Source organism: Entelurus aequoreus, linkage group LG13 (genome assembly GCF_033978785.1).
Source record: "Entelurus aequoreus isolate RoL-2023_Sb linkage group LG13, RoL_Eaeq_v1.1, whole genome shotgun sequence".
NCBI classification, from domain to species: Eukaryota; Metazoa; Chordata; class Actinopteri; order Syngnathiformes; family Syngnathidae; genus Entelurus; species Entelurus aequoreus.
The window spans coordinates 65,937,139-65,959,109 of record NC_084743.1 but is presented as its reverse complement, the minus strand read 5'-3'; the positions used below and the strand labels follow the sequence as shown (position 1 = coordinate 65,959,109).

The following is a 21,971-nucleotide window of genomic DNA, read 5'->3' as shown; positions in this document are numbered from 1 at the left end:
TATAATAGACTGTATTTATATTATTCACGTGTGGATAATGCTGTATAATAGACTGTATTTATATTATTCACATGCGAATAATGCTGTATAATAGACTGTATTAATATTATTCACATGCGAATAATGCTGTATAATAGACTGTATTTATATTATTCACATGCGAATAATGCTGTATAATAGACTGTATTTATATTATTCACATGCGAATAATGCTGTATAATAGACTGTATTTATATTATTCACGTGTGAATAATGCTGTATAATAGACTGTATTTATATTATTCACATGCGAATAATGCTGTATAATAGACTGTATTAATATTATTCACATGCGAATAATGCTGTATAATAGACTGTATTTATATTATTCACATGCGAATAATGCTGTATAATAGACTGTATTTATATTATTCACATGCGAATAATGCTGTATAATAGACTGTATTTATATTATTCACGTGCGAATAATGCTGTATAATAGACTGTATTTATATTAGTCACATGCGAATAATTCTGTATAATAGACTGTATTTATATTATTTATATGTGAATAATGCTGTATAATAGACTGTATTTATATTATTCACGTGCGAATAATGCTGTATAATAGACTGTATTTATATTAGTCACGTGCAAATAATGCTGTATAATAGACTGTATTTATATTATTTATATGTGAATAATGCTGTAATAGACTGCATTTATATTATTCACATGCGAATAATGCTGTATAATATACTGTATTTATATTATTCACGTGTGAATAATGCTGTATAATAGACTGTATTTATATTATTCACGTGCGAATAATGCTGTATAATAGTCTGCATTTATATTATTTTATTCACACGCGAATAATGCTGTATAATAGACTGTATTTATATTATTCACATGCGAATAATGCTGTATAATAGACTGTATTTATATTATTCACGTGCGAATAATGCTGTATAATAGACTGTATTTGTATTATTCACATGTGAATAATGCTGTATAATAGACTGTATTTATATTATTCACATGCGAATAATGCTGTATAATAGACTGTATTTAAATCATTCACATGTGAATAATGCTGTATAATAGACTGTATTTATATTATTCACATGCGAATAATGCTGTATAATAGACTGTATTTATATTATTCACATGCGAATAATGCTGTATAATAGACTGTATTTATAATATTAACATGCGAATAATGCTGTATAATAGACTGTATTTATATTATTCACGTGTGAATAATGCTGTATAATAGACTGTATTTATATTATTCACATGCGAATAATGCTGTATAATAGACTGTATTAATATTATTCACATGCGAATAATGCTGTATAATAGACTGTATTTATATTATTCACATGCGAATAATGCTGTATAATAGACTGTATTTATATTATTCACATGCGAATAATGCTGTATAATAGACTGTATTTATATTATTCACGTGTGAATAATGCTGTATAATAGACTGTATTTATATTATTCACATGCGAATAATGCTGTATAATAGACTGTATTAATATTATTCACATGCGAATAATGCTGTATAATAGACTGTATTTATATTATTCACATGCGAATAATGCTGTATAATAGACTGTATTTATATTATTCACATGCGAATAATGCTGTATAATAGACTGTATTTATATTATTCACGTGCGAATAATGCTGTATAATAGACTGTATTTATATTAGTCACATGCGAATAATTCTGTATAATAGACTGTATTTATATTATTTATATGTGAATAATGCTGTATAATAGACTGTATTTATATTATTCACGTGCGAATAATGCTGTATAATAGACTGTATTTATATTAGTCACGTGCAAATAATGCTGTATAATAGACTGTATTTATATAATTTATATGTGAATAATGCTGTATAATAGACTGTATTTATATTATTCACATGCGAATAATGCTGTATAATAGACTGTATTAATATTATTCACATGTGAATAATGCTGTATAATATACTGTATTTATATTATTCACATGCGAATAATGCTGTATAATAGACTGTATTTATATTATTCACATGTGAATAATGCTGTATAATAGACTGTATTTATATTATTCACATGCGAATAATGCTGTATAATAGACTGTATTAATATTATTCACATGTGAATAATGCTGTATAATATACTGTATTTATATTATTCACATGCGAATAATGCTGTATAATAGACTGTATTTATATTATTCACATGTGAATAATGCTGTATAATATACTGTATTTATATTATTCACATGCGAATAATGCTGTATAATAGACTGTATTTATATTATTCACGTGCGAATAATGCTGTATAATAGACTGTATTTATATTATTCACGTGCGAATAATTCTGTATAATAGACTGTATTTATAATATTCACATGCGAATAATGCTGTATAATAGACTGTATTTATATTATTCACGTGCGAATAATGCTGTATAATAGACTGTATTTATATTATTCACGTGTGAATAATTCTGTATAATAGACTGTATTTATATTATTTGCATGTGAATAATGCTGTATAATAGACTGTATTTATAATATTCGCATGTGAATAATGCTGTATAATAGACTGTATTTATATTATTCACATGTGAATAATGCTGTATAATAGACTGTATTTATATTATTCACGTGCGAATAATGCTGTATAATAGACTGTATTTATATTATTCACGTGCGAATAATGCTGTATAATAGACTGCATTTATATTATTCACATGCGAATAATGCTGTATAATAGACTGTATTTATATTATTTGCATGTGAATAATGCTGTATAATAGACTGTATTTATAATATTCGCATGTGAATAATGCTGTATAATAGACTGTATTTATATTATTCACGTGCGAATAATGATGTATAATAGACTGCATTTATATTATTCACATGCGAATAATGCTGTATAATAGACTGTATTTATATTATTCACGTGTGAATAATGCTGTATAGTAGACTGTATTTATATTATTCACGTGCGAATAATGCTGTATAATAGACTGTATTTATATTATTCACATGCGAAAAATGCTGTATAGTAGACTGTATTTATATTATTCACGTGCGAATAATGCTGTATAATAGACTGTATTTATATTATTCACGTGCGAATAATGCTGTATAATAGACTGCATTTATATTATTCACATGCGAATAATGCTGTATAATAGACTGCATTTATATTATTCACATGCGAATAATGCTGTATAATAGACTGTATTTATATTATTCACATGCGAATAATGCTGTATAATAGACTGTATTTATATTATTCACATGTGAATAATACTGTATAATAGACTGTATTTATATTAGTCACATGCGAATAATGCTGTATAATAGACTATATTTATATTATTCACATGCGAATAATGCTGTATAATAGACTGTATTTATATTATTTATATGTGAATAATGCTGTATAATAGACTGTATTTATATTATTCACATGTGAATAATGCTGTATAATAGACTGTATTTATATTATTCACATGTGAATAATGCTGTATAATAGACTGTATTTATATTATTCACGTGTGAATAATGCTGTATAATAGACTGTATTTATATTATTCACGTGTGAATAATGCTGTATAATAGACTGTATTTATATTATTCACATGCGAATAATGCTGTATAATAGACTGTATTTATAATATTCACATGCGAATAATGCTGTATAATAGACTGCATTTATATTATTCACATGCGAATAATGCTGTATAATAGACTGTATTTATATTATTCACATGCGAATAATGCTGTATAATAGACTGTATTTATATTATTCACGTGTGAATAATGCTGTATAATAGACTGTATTTATATTATTCACATGCGAATAATGCTGTATAATAGACTGTATTAATATTATTCACATGCGAATAATGCTGTATAATAGACTGTATTTATATTATTCACATGCGAATAATGCTGTATAATAGACTGTATTTATATTATTCACATGCGAATAATGCTGTATAATAGACTGTATTTATATTATTCACGTGCGAATAATGCTGTATAATAGACTGTATTTATATTAGTCACATGCGAATAATTCTGTATAATAGACTGTATTTATATTATTTATATGTGAATAATGCTGTATAATAGACTGTATTTATATTATTCACATGTGAATAATGCTGTATAATAGACTGTATTTATATTAGTCACGTGCAAATAATGCTGTATAATAGACTGTATTTATATTATTTATATGTGAATAATGCTGTATAATAGACTGTATTTATATTATTCACATGCGAATAATGCTGTATAATAGACTGTATTAATATTATTCACATGTGAATAATGCTGTATAATATACTGTATTTATATTATTCACATGCGAATAATGCTGTATAATAGACTGTATTTATATTATTCACATGTGAATAATACTGTATAATAGACTGTATTTATATTAGTCACATGCGAATAATGCTGTATAATAGACTATATTTATATTATTCACATGCGAATAATGCTGTATAATAGACTGTATTTATATTATTTATATGTGAATAATGCTGTATAATAGACTGTATTTATATTATTCACATGTGAATAATGCTGTATAATAGACTGTATTTATATTATTCACATGTGAATAATGCTGTATAATAGACTGTATTTATATTATTCACGTGTGAATAATGCTGTATAATAGACTGTATTTATATTATTCACGTGTGAATAATGCTGTATAATAGACTGTATTTATATTATTCACATGCGAATAATGCTGTATAATAGACTGTATTTATAATATTCACATGCGAATAATGCTGTATAATAGACTGCATTTATATTATTCACATGCGAATAATGCTGTATAATAGACTGTATTTATATTATTCACATGCGAATAATGCTGTATAATAGACTGTATTTATATTATTCACGTGTGAATAATGCTGTATAATAGACTGTATTTATATTATTCACATGCGAATAATGCTGTATAATAGACTGTATTAATATTATTCACATGCGAATAATGCTGTATAATAGACTGTATTTATATTATTCACATGCGAATAATGCTGTATAATAGACTGTATTTATATTATTCACATGCGAATAATGCTGTATAATAGACTGTATTTATATTATTCACGTGCGAATAATGCTGTATAATAGACTGTATTTATATTAGTCACATGCGAATAATTCTGTATAATAGACTGTATTTATATTATTTATATGTGAATAATGCTGTATAATAGACTGTATTTATATTATTCACATGTGAATAATGCTGTATAATAGACTGTATTTATATTAGTCACGTGCAAATAATGCTGTATAATAGACTGTATTTATATTATTTATATGTGAATAATGCTGTATAATAGACTGTATTTATATTATTCACATGCGAATAATGCTGTATAATAGACTGTATTAATATTATTCACATGTGAATAATGCTGTATAATATACTGTATTTATATTATTCACATGCGAATAATGCTGTATAATAGACTGTATTTATATTATTCACATGTGAATAATGCTGTATAATAGACTGTATTTATATTATTCACATGCGAATAATGCTGTATAATAGACTGTATTAATATTATTCACATGTGAATAATGCTGTATAATATACTGTATTTATATTATTCACATGCGAATAATGCTGTATAATAGACTGTATTTATATTATTCACATGTGAATAATGCTGTATAATATACTGTATTTATATTATTCACATGCGAATAATGCTGTATAATAGACTGTATTTATATTATTCACGTGCGAATAATGCTGTATAATAGACTGTATTTATATTATTCACGTGCGAATAATTCTGTATAATAGACTGTATTTATAATATTCACATGCGAATAATGCTGTATAATAGACTGTATTTATATTATTCACGTGCGAATAATGCTGTATAATAGACTGTATTTATATTATTCACGTGTGAATAATTCTGTATAATAGACTGTATTTATATTATTTGCATGTGAATAATGCTGTATAATAGACTGTATTTATAATATTCGCATGTGAATAATGCTGTATAATAGACTGTATTTATATCATTCACATGTGAATAATGCTGTATAATAGACTGTATTTATATTATTCACGTGCGAATAATGCTGTATAATAGACTGTATTTATATTATTCACGTGCGAATAATGCTGTATAATAGACTGCATTTATATTATTCACATGCGAATAATGCTGTATAATAGACTGTATTTATATTATTTGCATGTGAATAATGCTGTATAATAGACTGTATTTATAATATTCGCATGTGAATAATGCTGTATAATAGACTGTATTTATATTATTCACGTGCGAATAATGATGTATAATAGACTGCATTTATATTATTCACATGCGAATAATGCTGTATAATAGACTGTATTTATATTATTCACGTGTGAATAATGCTGTATAGTAGACTGTATTTATATTATTCACGTGCGAATAATGCTGTATAATAGACTGTATTTATATTATTCACATGCGAATAATGCTGTATAGTAGACTGTATTTATATTATTCACGTGCGAATAATGCTGTATAATAGACTGTATTTATATTATTCACGTGCGAATAATGCTGTATAATAGACTGCATTTATATTATTCACATGCGAATAATGCTGTATAATAGACTGCATTTATATTATTCACATGCGAATAATGCTGTATAATAGACTGTATTTATATTATTCACATGCGAATAATGCTGTATAATAGACTGTATTTATATTATTCACATGTGAATAATACTGTATAATAGACTGTATTTATATTAGTCACATGCGAATAATGCTGTATAATAGACTATATTTATATTATTCACATGCGAATAATGCTGTATAATAGACTGTATTTATATTATTTATATGTGAATAATGCTGTATAATAGACTGTATTTATATTATTCACATGTGAATAATGCTGTATAATAGACTGTATTTATATTATTCACATGTGAATAATGCTGTATAATAGACTGTATTTATATTATTCACGTGTGAATAATGCTGTATAATAGACTGTATTTATATTATTCACGTGTGAATAATGCTGTATAATAGACTGTATTTATATTATTCACATGCGAATAATGCTGTATAATAGACTGTATTTATAATATTCACATGCGAATAATGCTGTATAATAGACTGCATTTATATTATTCACATGCGAATAATGCTGTATAATAGACTGTATTTATATTATTCATGTTAGGAGTTGGTGATGTGGATCCCAAGGATGCAGAGACGAATTTGGGGTTTACAATTGTTCTTCCTCTTTATTAGGCGGAAGCACAAGGTAGCAAAAACAAAAGGCGATGGTGGAAAACACACAACACACCATGTAAAAAACTACTGAGAGAAAACAAACACACAAAACTAAAAGCGCTAGACAAGGCTAGGAAAAATATACTTCATGAGAGAAGTAATAAGACTAGGTACAAAAAATAAAACGCTAGACAAGGCTAGGATTAATACGGGCCAACCTGAGGTGAAAGGTACACGAACTAGAGAGTCCTCTTGGCACGACCAACCGTATGGAAGCAATGGCAAAGTTCCGGCGCTCACCGGTTGTCAGCAGCCTGGTTAAATAGGCTGTTTTTAATTACAGTCAGGTGTGTGCTGCTGCCTTGCGTCAGCTGCACTCCATACTGTGAACGAGAGAGAGAGTGAACATGGAGTGCAGACAACAGAAATAGGCAAGGACATTTACAGATTACCACAGTACCCCCCCCTCAACGGACGCCTCCTGGCGGCCTACCTGGCTTGTCTGGGAATCGAACGTAAAAGTCCTTGATCAAGTCCTTGTCAATTATAAGCGATCTAGAAATCCATGACCGTTCCTCTGGGCCGTACCCCTCCCAGTCCACCAGGTATTGGAAACCCCTTCCCCTTCTTCTCACATCCAAGATGGTGTTTACAGTAAATGCTGGGTGACCATCAACCAGCCTGGGTGGAGGAGGCGGTACCTCCGGAGGACTGAGCGGGCTGGATGAGACAGGCTTGATGCGGGACACGTGAAAAACAGGATGGCACTTGAGAGATCTAGGGAGATGGAGCTTGACTGCAACACGATTGATGATCTTGGCAATGGGGAATGGTCCAATGAACCTGGGAGCCAGTTTCCTAGATTCGGTGGCCAATGGTAGGTCCCGAGACGATAACCAGACCTTCTGTCCCAACAGGTAGTGTGGGGCTGGTGTGCGATGGCGGTTGGCTAAGAGTTGATTCCTGGCCGATGTTCTTCTTAACGCTGCCCTGGTGTTGCGCCAAGCCTGGTGAGCCCGATGTAGGTGTGCAGTAACAGATGGGACGTCGGCACTGGGTTGGGTAGAAGGAAAAACTGGTGGTTGGAACCCATAGGCGACGTGAAATGGAGACAGGCCGGTGGCGGAGCTAATGAGGGAATTGTGAGCGTATTCGATCCATGGGAGATTCTCAGACCAGGTCGAAGGTTGCTGATGACAAGTGCACCGGATGGCTGCCTCCAGGTCTTGGTTGGTCCGCTCGGTCTGTCCATTGCTCTGAGGGTGGTAGCCGGAGGACAGGCTAGGGGAGGCCCCCAGAGATTTGCAGAATGCCCTCCAGACGGCCGAGGAAAACTGTGGTCCTCTGTCGGATACCACATCAGTGGGGATGCCGTGCAGCCGGAAAACGTGGAGCACTAATAATTGGGCAGTTTCAAGAGCTGACGGCAGCTTGGGGAGGGCCACGAAGTGGGCCATCTTCGAGAACCGGTCCACAATGGTCAAGACAGTGTCATTACCCTCGGAGGGGGGTAGTCCTGTGACAAAGTCCACAGCTATGTGTGACCACGGGCGGGAGGGGATGGGTAATGGGTGTAACAGTCCTGCTGGAGCCTGGTGGGATGCCTTGTTCCGGGCGCAGATCCGACATGCTGCCACAAACGCCTTCGTATCTGCCAGAATGGATGGCCACCAAAAACGCTGGGAGAGGACAAAACTGGTGCGACGAATACCTGGATGGCAAGCGATCCTCGACCCATGTGCCCAATCCAGAACGCTGGAGCGGAGCCGAGGAACCACAAACAACCGGCCTGGTGGGCAGCCCCGAGGAGATGTGTCCGACTTCAGGGCCTCCAAGACTTGCCGCTCGATGTCCCACTGGAGTCCCCCAATGACGTGGGTATGGGGAACAATTGGTTCATGTGAAGAATTCTCAAAGGATGAAGAGTAGACACGGGACAGGGCATCGGGCTTCCCATTCTGAGAACCAGGTCGGAAAGTGATGATAAAGTTAAAACGGGTCAGAAATAGTTGCCACCTGGCCTGGCGGGGGTTCAGTCTCTGTGCGGTCCTTAAGTAGGACAGGTTCTTGTGGTCTGTTTAGATGATGAATGGTTGCTCCGCCCCTTCCAGCCAATGTCTCCACTCCTGAAGGGCCAAAATGACCGCCAGAAGCTCCCTGTTGCCAATGTCATAATTTCTCTCAGCAGGGGATAGGCGACGAGAGAAGAAAGCACAGGGGTGCAACTTCTGGTCGGTGGTAGATTTCTGGGAGAGTACGGCCCCTACACCTGAATCAGAAGCGTCCACCTCAACAAAAAATTGGAGAGAACGGTCAGGGTAACACAGAACAGGGGCAGAAGTAAACAACCTTTTCAGCCTCAAGAACGCGGAATTGGCTTCGGGTCCCCATTCAAACGGAACCTTAGTAGAGGTTAGCCTCGTAAGTGGCTCAGCGACGCGACTAAAATTACGAATAAATCGCCTATAAAAATTAGAGAAGCCCAAGAATCTCTGAAGGTGCTTCTTGGAAACCGGAGTGGGCCAATCTACTACTGCTTTTACCTTAGCGGGATCCGGTCTGAGTCTACCCTCCTCAATGATAAAACCTAAGAATGGAATGGAGGATGAGTGAAACTCGCATTTTTCCGCCTTGACGAACAGTTTGTTCTCGAGCAATCGTTGAAGGACTAACCGAACCTGCTGCACATGTTCGTCAAATGTTGATGAATAAATTAATATATCGTCCAAGTAAACAAAGAGAAAACGACCTGTCATGTCCCGAAAAATGTCATTAATGAAACCCTGAAAAACGCCAGGTGCATTAGTAAGTCCAAAAGGCATGACAAGATACTCAAAATGTCCGAGAGGAGTGTTGAATGCGGTCTTCCATTCATCCCCCTCTCGGATGCGAACAAGATGGTAAGCGTTACGTAGATCGAGTTTAGTAAAAAACCTCGCTGATTGTAATGGAGTAAAAGCTGAATCAAGGAGTGGTAGAGGATACTTATTCTTGATAGTAATCTGATTAAGAGTGCGGTAGTCTATACAAGGCCGTAGGGACTTGTCCTTCTTTTCGACAAAAAAAAATCCAGCGGCTACAGGTGCGGTCGAAGGGCGAATGAGGCCGGCAGCTATAGATGTGTTTATGTATTCTTCTAGTGCTTTGAGTTCGGTGTTAGACACCTTGTACATACGGGTCGATGGTAACGCCGCCCCGGCTAGCAAATCAATGCCACAATCGTAGGGTCGGTGGGGGGGAAGTGAGAGTGCTCTATCCTTGCTAAACACCGCCCTTAAGTCATGGTAGTGCTTGGGCACGTTTGTCAAGTCTATGTTCTCTATAACAGCGGTAGGTGGCGGTGTATGAGATCCTGCTGCGGAACGAAGACAATGTGTGTGGCAGGTTACACTCCAATTAATAATGGCCGAACGAGGCCAGTCTATGTGCGGGTTATGCTTATGTAACCAGGTTAACCCTAGAATGACGGGCGCGGACCGTGATGGCACAACAAGAAAAATTATTTTCTCACAATGATTTCCAGACAAGAGTGGGAGTGTCTGGTGGGTTATGCTGGCTAATAGGCGCCCATCAAGAGAATACACCCTCTTGGGCACAAATAGTTTGACAACAGGAATCTTATGGAGTCTCATGAACTCAAAATCCAAAAAGTTATCATCTGCTCCTGAGTCAATGAGAGCGCAAATGTCTATTTGTTGGTTAGACCAAGAAAGAGTACCTTTTAGCTGCATTCTGCCTGCGGCCAACGAAGGAGAACGGCGACCTCTGGTGGACGTGTCCTCTGGCGAGTGAGGGCGCACTCGTGGCCGTGCGGCGGAGCGCGGCAGTTCCTTGCAGCGGGAGATGAGATGATCAGCGGCCCCACAGTATAGGCAGAGTTGGAGGCGAACGCGACGTTCCCTCTCGGCGGCAGTGAGTCGGCGGCCTCCCAGTTGCATCGGCTCATCTATCTGCCATGAAGGGGGGTTGTCTTCGAGTTGCTCCGTCTTGCAGATGGCAGGTCTAGCAGGCGCTGATTGGCTGCAAGGTGGGGCTTGTCTTCCTAGTCGATCCCTCCTCTCCTCCAATAGGCGGAAGTCGATTTGCACCGCCAGCTCGATGAGATCATCCAGATTCGTCGGGAGTGACAGCGAGATCATCATGTGACGAATCTCGTCCGCGAGACCCAGGAAGAAAGCGTCCAATAGTGCTGAGGGACCCCAGTCACAATCGGCCGCCATGGTGCGGAACTCGATCGCGTAATCCGCGACCCGTCGTGAACCCTGTTGCAGCCGGAAAAGGGATCTCGCTGCCTCTCTACCTGGGAGTCGTCGTTGGAAGATTTGCTTCAAGGATTTGGAAAAGTTCGCGTATGTGGAGCTGGAGGTGGTCTGACGGTTCCATTCTGCAGTCGCCCAGGTGCCAGCACGACCAGACAGGTGAGAGATCACAAACGCTACCTTAGCCCGCTCAGAGGTGAAAGCGGAAGCGTTTAGCTCAAAATGAAGTTCACACTGCGTCAGGAATTGTCTTACGTCTTCCTTTTCCCCGGAAAAACGTCCGGGTCGGGAAAGCCGTATGTTGCTAGTACTAGCGGGTTGTGTAGGCTGGGTGGATGCCTGGTCAGGCACGGTGGTCGAGGTGGGTACGACGGTGGCTAACAGCATGTTGATTCGCTCCAACATGGCGTCTTGACGCTCCGACATCCCCTGTAGACCTCGGCTCAGGTGGTCAAGCTGGTCCCCCTGCTGGTTGATCCTTTGAGCCTGGCCTTGCAATGCTCTTTTCCAGGAGTCTGTCTCTGCGGGTTCCATAGTTGGGCCGGAACTTTCTGTTAGGAGTTGGTGATGTGGATCCCAAGGATGCAGAGACGAATTTGGGGTTTACAATTGTTCTTCCTCTTTATTAGGCGGAAGCACAAGGTAGCAAAAACAAAAGGCGATGGTGGAAAACACACAACACACCATGTAAAAAACTACTGAGAGAAAACAAACACACAAAACTAAAAGCGCTAGACAAGGCTAGGAAAAATATACTTCATGAGAGAAGTAATAAGACTAGGTACAAAAAATAAAACGCTAGACAAGGCTAGGATTAATACGGGCCAACCTGAGGTGAAAGGTACACGAACTAGAGAGTCCTCTTGGCACGACCAACCGTATGGAAGCAATGGCAAAGTTCCGGCGCTCACCGGTTGTCAGCAGCCTGGTTAAATAGGCTGTTTTTAATTACAGTCAGGTGTGTGCTGCTGCCTTGCGTCAGCTGCACTCCATACTGTGAACGAGAGAGAGAGTGAACATGGAGTGCAGACAACAGAAATAGGCAAGGACATTTACAGATTACCACAATTCACGTGCGAATAATGCTGTATAAAAGACTGCATTTATATTATTCACATGCGAATAATGCTGTATAATAGACTGTATTTATATTATTCACATGCGAATAATGCTGTATAATAGACTGCATTTATATTATTCACATGCGAATAATGCTGTATAATAGACTGTATTTATATTATTCACATGCGAATAATGCTGTATTATAGACTGTATTTATATTAGTCACATGCGAATAATGCTGTATAATAGACTGTATTAATATTATTCACATGCGAATAATGCTGTATAATAGACTGTATTTATATTATTCACATGCAAATAATGCTGTATAATAGACTGCATTTATATTATTCACATGCGAATAATGCTGTATAATAGACTGTATTTATATTATTCACATGTGAATAATGCTGTATAATAGACTGTATTTATATTAGTCACATGCGAATAATGCTGTATAATAGACTGTATTTATATTATTTATATGTGAATAATGCTGTATAATAGACTGTATTTATATTATTCACATGTGAATAATGCTGTATAATAGACTGTATTTATATTATTCACGTGTGAATAATGCTGTATAATAGACTATTTATATTATTCACATGTAAAAAATACCTAAGTGTTTATTGTTTATTGTGAGCTAACTGTGGTGCTGAATTTCTCCCAGGGATCAATAAAGTACTTTCTATTCTATTCTATTCTATAAAAAAATATACATAACTGCCACGTACAGAATTGCTAAGAGAGGCGTAACATTTCCTGCTGCACACGAACACACCATTAGCCCTCATGTGTGTCTCACTGATGGCCTTACAGTTACGCCTAATGAAGCTGCCAGTGTACATTCACTGTCATTAGCCATTAACGACGACACGATGACATCCGCCAGGTACATCGTTGACACTGCCACGTCTCACAACAGCGAGATTACAATCAAAACATTTATTCTGCGCTGGATATTGTCGCCGGTAAGCGTGGGGGATCTATTTGTGGCACGGCTTGTAAACACACCGCCCTGCATGCTAAACAATGCACTTTTTCCTGTCTGATCCCCTTTATTTTGTCATTTGTTTACACTAAATTACAGTGGTGTTCCTTGGCCTCTGCTGACCACCCATTGGAGCTGTTTGCTATTTACCCTGTAAAAGCACTTTGGAAAACAGGCAATAAGGAAAGGTCACGCCCCCCTTTTGTCAGCGTGGTCAGCCTTGAGCAATAATGCTTTAGGACCCAAGCAGAGCAGACCGTACATTAGCCGGCTGGAATAAATGTGCACGTTTGTGGCGTGTGAGTAATTGCTGCATTGGTGCCACGTATTAAATGGAGCCGGTGTGTGACAAATGTACCTGTGTTCATGGCTAGAAAGACTTTTTATTGCTCATTTCCATATTCATATGCAGCTCCATGAAGCACTGTTAACGTGCGGTATCGTATAAACAGTCCGTATCGCCTCAAAGAGCGGCCCCCGCTTTAATAGATGAAGATGTGCTAAAGACGCTGTGTCCTAGATTTGTTTTCTTGTGTTTGGAAACAAATAAGCACCTCTCCCCCAAATAGATGCATCCTTTTTTTTTACCGCTGGCAACGAGGTTGGAGCCTGGATTTCATAGATGCTGTTGTTGACACGCCGTACATTACGGCACACTCTGGCCCGCCACTTCATTTAATGTGATGCACCACGTTTTATTCGGCCCCCGCCCCATTATTTATGTGGCCCACCACCTCTTTTGTTTTCCAATGTTGTAAAAATGTGTAGAATAAATATTACATTTCAACATTTCTGTCAACGAAGATATGCGTCATTTTGATAGTAGGCTAATATCGCTGGCCCGCCTCTTTATTTTACATGGCCTGCCACATCATTTTATGTGGCTCGTCAAGTGGTCCGCCAAGTCATTTTATGTGACCATAGTATTTTATTTGGCTCGCCACGTTATTTTACATGGCCTGCCACATCATTTCACGTTGTCCGCCACATCATTTTATGTGATCTACCACCCTATTTTTAGTGGCCTGCCACATCATTTCACGTTGTCCGCCACCGCCACATCATTTTATGTGATCTACCACCCTATTTTTTAGTGGCCTGCCACATTATTTTATGTGGTCCACCAATTTTTTTAAAGTTGCCCGCCACGTGGTCCATTTCATCATTTTAACTGGCCCGCCAAATCATTTTACGTGGCCCGCCGCATTATTTTGAATGGCCTGCCACATTATTTTGTATAGCCCGTCAAATAATTTTACATTATTTTAAATGGCATGCCACATCATTTCACGTTGTCCGCCACATCATTTTATGTGATCTACCACCCTATTTTTAGTGGCCTGCCACATTATTTTATGTGGTCCACCAATTTTTTTAAAGTTGCCCGCCACGTGGTCCATTTCATCATTTTAACTGGCCCGCCAAATCATTTTACGTGGCCCGCCGCATTATTTTGAATGGCCTGCCACATTATTTTGTATAGCCCGTCAAATAATTTTACATTATTTTAAATGGCATGCCACATCATTTCACGTGGTCCGTCACATCATTTAATGTAGGCCACTACGTCATGTTATATGATCAGCCACACTACTTTATGTGGCCCGCAACGTAATGCACCACGGTAGGTTGGAGTTCAAATCCCAGCCGAGTCATACCAAAGACTATAAAAATGGGACCCATAACCTCCCTGCTTGGCACTCAGCAACAAAGGGTTGGAGTTGGGGGTTAAATCACCAAAATGATTCCCGGGCGCGGCGCCGCTGCTGCCCACTGCTCCCCAAGGGGATGGGACAAATGCAGAGGACAAATTTCACCACATCTAGTGTGTGTGTGACAATCATTGGTACTTTAATCTTTAATCTTAATATTATTTTATGCGGCCTCCCACATCATTTTTAATGTGTTCCTCCACGTCAATTTATGTGATCCGCCACATCGTTTTATGTGATCCACCAGATTATTTTTAGTGGCCTGCCCCGTCATTTTATTCGATTTGCCACATAATTTTATGTGGTCCACCACATGTTTTAATGTTGCCTGCCACGTGGTCCATTCCATATTATTATGTGGCCTGTCAAATCATTTTACGGGGTCTGCCACTTCATTTTATGTGATCCGCCACTTCATTTTATGTGGTCCAACACATCATTTTATGTGGTCCACCACATCATTTTATGTGGTCCACCACATAATTTTATGTGGTCCACCACATAATTTTATGTGTTCTGCCACATAATTTTATGTGTTCTGCCACATAATTTTATGTGGTCCGCCACATAATTTTATGTGGTCCACCCCATCATTTTATGTGGTCCACCACATCATTTTATGTGATCCACCACATCATTTTATGTGGTCCACCCCATCATTTTATGTGGTCCACCACATCATTTTATGTGATCCACCACATCATTTTATGTGGTCCACCACATCATTTTATGTGATCACCACATCATTTTATGTGGTCCACCACATCATTTTATGTGATCCACCACATCATTTTATGTGGTCCACCACATCATTTTATGTGGTCCACCACATCATTTTATGTGTTCTGCCACATAATTTTATGTGTTCTGCCACATAATTTTATGTGGTCCACCACATAATTTTATGTGGTCCACCCCATCATTTTATGTGGTCCACCACATCCTTTTACGTGGTCCACCCCATCATTTTATGTGGTCCACCACATCATTTTATGTGATCCACCACATCATTTTATGTGGTCCACCCCATCATTTTATGTGGTCCACCACATCATTTTATGTGATCCACCACATCATTTTATGTGATCCGCCACATCATTTTATGTGTTCTGCCACATCATTTTATGTGGTCCGCCACATCATTTTACGTGGTCCACCACATGGTCCATCACATCATTTTATGTGATCCACCACGTCATTTTAAGTGGTCCGCCACATCATTTTACATGGTCTGCCACATAATTTTAGGTGGTCTGCCACATCATTTTACGTGGTCTGCCAAATCATTTTACGTGGTCTGCCACATCATTTTACGTGGTCTGCCACATCATTTTATGTGATCCACCACATCATTTTAAGTGGTCCGCCACATCATTTTACATGGTCTGCCACATAATTTTACGTGGTCTGCCACATAATTTTACGTGGTCTGCCACATCATTTTAGTTGGTCTGCCACATCATTTTACGTGGTCTGCCACATAATTTTACGTGGTCTGCCACATAATTTTATGTGATCCACCACATCATTTTATGTGTTCTGCCACATAATTTTACATGGTTTGCCACATAATTTTACGTGGTCTGCCACATCATTTTACGTGGTCTGCCACATCATTTTATGTGGTCCACCACATGGTCCATCACATCATTTTATGAGATCCACCACATCATTTTATGTGGTCTGCCACATCATTTTACGTGGTCTGCCACATCATTTTATGTGGCCCAACACATAATTTTATGTGGTCCACCACATGGTCCATCACATATTTTTATTTGATCCACCACATAATTTATGTGGTCCGCCTCGTCATTTTATGTGATCCACCACCTGCTACATCATTTTATGTGGTCCACCTCATCATTTTATGTGGCCCAACACATCATTTTATGTGGTCCACCACCTGCTACATCATTTTATGTGGTCCGCCTCGTCATTTTATGTGGCCCAGCACATCATTTTATGTGGTCCACCACCTGCTACATCATTTTATGTGTTCCGCCTCGTCATTTTATGTGGCCCAACACATCATTTTATGTGGTCCACCACCTGCTACATCATTTTATGTGTTCCGCCTCGTCATTTTATGTGGCCCAACACATCATTTTATGTGGTCCGCCAAATCCTTTTACGGGTTCTACCACATCATTTTATGTGATCGACCAAATCATTTGACGTTGCCCGCCACGTAGTCCCGCACATTATTTTATTCGGCCCGCCACGTGGTCCATCACATCATTTTATGAGAGCCACCACATCATTTTACGTGGCCTGCCACATCATTTTACGTGGTCTGCCACATCATTTTACGTGGTCTGCCACATCATTTTACGTGGTGGTCTGCTACATCATTTTACGTGGTCTGCCATTTCATTTTATGTGGTCTGCCACATCATTTTATGTGGCCCAACACATAATTTTATATGGTCCACCACATGGTCCATCACATATTTTTATTTGATCCACCACATAATTTATGTGGTCCGCCTCGTCATTTTATGTGATCCACCACCTGCTACATCATTTTATGTGGTCCACCTCATCATTTTATGTGGCCCAACACATCATTTTATGTGGTCCACCACCTGCTACATCATTTTATGTGGTCCGCCTCGTCATTTTATGTGGCCCAGCACATCATTTTATGTGGTCCACCACCTGCTACATCATTTTATGTGTTCCGCCTCGTCATTTTATGTGGCCCAACACATCATTTTATGTGGTCCACCACCTGCTACATCATTTTATGTGGTCCGCCTCGTCATTTTATGTGGCCCAACACATCATTTTATGTGGTCCGCCAAATCCTTTTACGGGGTCTACCACATCATTTTATGTGGTCCACCACCTGCTACATCATTTTATGTGTTCCGCCTCGTCATTTTATGTGGCCCAACACATCATTTTATGTGGTCCACCACCTGCTACATCATTTTATGTGGTCCGCCTCGTCATTTTATGTGGCCCAACACATCATTTTATGTGGTCCGCCAAATCCTTTTACGGGGTCTACCACATCATTTTATGTGATCGACCAAATCATTTGACGTTGCCCGCCACGTAGTCCCGCACATTATTTTATTCGGCCCTCCACGTGGTCCTCCACATTATTTTACGTGGTCCGCAACATCAATTAACGTAATTTTCAGTGATCCGCCACGTCTTTTGTTTTGTGGTCCGCCATCTCATTCCCCGTGGTTTCATGAGGTATGCGCAGCGACACCAGCGCACGTTTCTCCATCAGCAGCCAAGTGTTACGCAATCCAACATTTCAATGAATAACAGAGTGAACTCTCTTCTCTCAGGAACGCTGTTGACCAGCTGAAGCGATGCCAGTGTGCGGGCTTTCCACCGTCGGAACTCCCAGAAAAATACAGAAGCTACCTTGCAGCGCCGCTGACGGCACACCAAAGAGGTCTGTGGGGATGTACTGGACATGATGTTTGTTCAAGGAGGGACTAAGTGTTTGCAATCATGCAGGAGACCACAAAAAGATTAGTTAAAAATCGATCTTTGGACAAGTTTTTTGAAAAGTTGACTAATCCAAACTATTCATTTGAAAACATAAATGTTATTTTATTTGCTGAAACTACCCTCTTCCGATAACGATATACTGTATATACGCCAATATATTATTTGTTGGGTGGTCACAATTTTTCACTCCAGTTTTTGTTCAGTATTATTTAGTTTTGACAAAGTATGTCTCACTTTTCCCATATTACTTTTTCACTTTCGATACGATACCGATATTGGACCTTCGAGCCTTGGCTGATACCAATAATAAACCGATACAATATCAGCAGGAATCAAAATACGTACTTTTATTATTTTGTCGTGTGGAATGTTAGAAATGGTTTGATAGCAAACAAGTGAAATGTAACGAGAAAAAGTCGCAATGTTGACTATTAAAAAAAGGGTTTAAAACAAACACTCGAAAACATTTTTAAAAAGTATATATTTGATCGACGTATTGATTTAGAGATTTAAGAGTTAGAAGTAAACAAAAAATATTATTATTATGCTACGAAAAATTTACTTTATTTAACCCAAACAAGTTTTGCATTAAATATTGAACAAGCAAGGCTTATATAACTTTATAGTGACATGCAAAATCGAGTTTCAAATAATAATAAAAATAATAATTAAAAAATATCAATGGCATATCAAATACAATTTAAATACAAATTGAATGCCTCTTTTCTATTTGCAGCCTTTTGAGGTAAATATCAACATTAACTTTTTCCACAGGCTAATAAATTTAAAAATAAAATAACAATGAATAAACCAACCATTCAGGACTTTAAACTGCTCAGTTTGCAACACACTGATCTAATCTGATGTGCCCAAGCCAGATACCTGCCATCTTTTCTTGGATGCTAGTTCATTAATGTCGGGGCTCAGGCTTTGAGCTGAGGCAACCTTCATTATCGAACTAAGGTGTTCATCAGTCATTATATCTCGTAGTCCACCCGGACCACAGTCTTGGGGGCGTCAAGTGCTATGTGTTGTCACAAGATATGTGCCGCTTCTGTACGCACACACACGCGAATGTAACGCACACTTGATCAACAGCCATACAGGTTACACTGAGGGTGGCCGTATAAACAACTTTAACCCTGTTAGAAATATACGCCACACCGGGAATCCACACCAAACAAGAATGACAAACACATTTCGGGAGAACAGCCGCACCGTAACACAACATAAACACAACAGAACAAATACCCAGAACCCCTTGTATCGCTGTTGATCAAGTATGCGTTGCATTCACTTGTGTGTGCGTGCAGAAGCCGCACGTATTATGTGACTGGGCCAGCACTCGTTGGACTGGATGACAAGCGGACGTGGCGATTTTCGGGAGGAGCACTGAAATTTGGGGGTCTCCCGGGAGGGTTGGCAAGTATGAGAATTAGCGGTGAATGCGGTGTTACCGCGGCACCGCCGCTGTATATAATCGGCGGGCCAGCTTTAGTGTTAATTTAATATCGCCTCAAGGGCCAAGTGAAATTACACGGCCAGAGTTTGACACCCATGTGCTACAGTTACGTGAGTATTCCTTGTCTTCTTGCCTATGCTAAGCGTTAGCCTTAGCTTGGAGTGCGATCGGCACATGTTTCCTCTGGCTTTGTTTTCAGTTTTTGGTACTTGTTTGACTTTCGACAAATAAATGATGTTCCTACCTGCACGTCCTGTCCGGAGTGGTCCGTTTGCATCCCGGGGGAACAAACTTTGCCCCCCGCACGTAACATACATCATGTGTTGCCATCATTATAACACTTATGTAAGTCTTTTAATTTTTTTGCGGCTCCAGACCGATTACTTTTTTCGTATTTTGGTTTGCCGACCCCTGGGTTAAAGGAATCATTGAACAGGAAAAAATTGCCGTTGACAATTTTTCACGGTCAAGAACGTCTAAAGTGTTTTTCATTTTTCCTCTGATTACACGGTAAGAAGCAGAAAGCGCCTTAATAGGACGAGCCTTTGTTTGGCGGTAAACACATTCTTCATTATTTATTTTTTTTGGCTTGTTTGCTATTCACACATGCAGAAAGCAGCAGCTTCATGAATACGTCAATGTTTTTTCCTTTTTAATAATTTGCCCATGCCGTCTGTTCTTCTTGCAATAACCGTCGGAACAAGGCGCACCGTGGAAAGTGTCGTCTGCTTTCGATTCACATTCCCTGTTCCGTTCACACGTTTTTATTAGTAAGGGCACGAGAAACAAATTGAAAAGAGATTAAGATCGAGGCGAGAACATGACAGGGAAATGAAAGGGTGCTTTAAAGGGAGTGAGTTTTAATCAATGGCCTCCTTGGTTCTGTCTTTTTTTTCCCAGCTGTGGTTATTCCCATCTTGGACCAGGAGAGGATCAAGGCCATTGCTGTCTTACTGGTGAGTTCTTGTTATTAGTTTGTCCCATGCAATGGAGAGAGAGAGAGCCAAGGACTGGATTTGATATTTTCCGTGTTGCAGGTGGGCTGCAGCCCCCTCACTGATCAGGATGAAGTGCACCTCAACACGCTGGAGAAACATGTACGTTTATCTCGCCGACTTTGGCTATCTGATGATTTCGACCTTGTCTGTTTTTTCCCTCGACGACGCACATTCTGCATATCAACCAGCTTTGACCTTGTGTTTACTTTATAAAAAGCAGACAGATGCTTTGTATTTCAGATCAGACGCTCACCTTTTAGTCTTAGCACAAATAAATGCGCTCGTACGCTATATATATTGCCAAAAGTATTTGGCCACCCATCCAAATGATGAGAATCAGGGGCCGTACTTATCAAGCTTCTTAGAATTACTCCTAAGAAGTCTGCTAAGAGTTGACTTAAGAGTAAATAAATTCTTGGCAGAAAGCTGCACTTAAAAGTTAGTTATCAAGCGTCTTACTCACACTTTCAGCGAAGTGTAGGACTGAATCTTAAGTGTCACACTCAGAGCTGAATTACGACATTACTATGTGCCGTAAACGCAATTTTAGGTGACGTCATTTCTGTGTCCATAGAAATGACCAATCACGGAAGGGAATCCCTTGTCTAAGAATAAAGAAATATCTTGGAAATATTTAAGTGGACAATGGGAGTGTATATTTAGACAATAAACTACAAAATAATACAAAACA

The 21,971-nt window shown here is 38.2% G+C and overlaps 1 protein-coding gene across 2 annotated transcripts in view; it reads left to right on the top strand.

Annotated features, from left to right (window-relative positions):
* LOC133663603 (cGMP-dependent 3',5'-cyclic phosphodiesterase) overlaps positions 1-21,971 on the top strand; it is a 460,149-nt gene that overhangs the window by 354,334 nt on the left and 83,844 nt on the right. For both annotated transcript variants that reach the window (XM_062068196.1, XM_062068195.1), the window contains exons 5-7: positions 18,652-18,761; positions 21,183-21,238; positions 21,320-21,379. In XM_062068196.1, the coding sequence (XP_061924180.1) occupies positions 18,652-18,761; positions 21,183-21,238; positions 21,320-21,379 (226 nt within the window). The remainder of the gene's footprint in view (positions 1-18,651; positions 18,762-21,182; positions 21,239-21,319; positions 21,380-21,971) is intronic.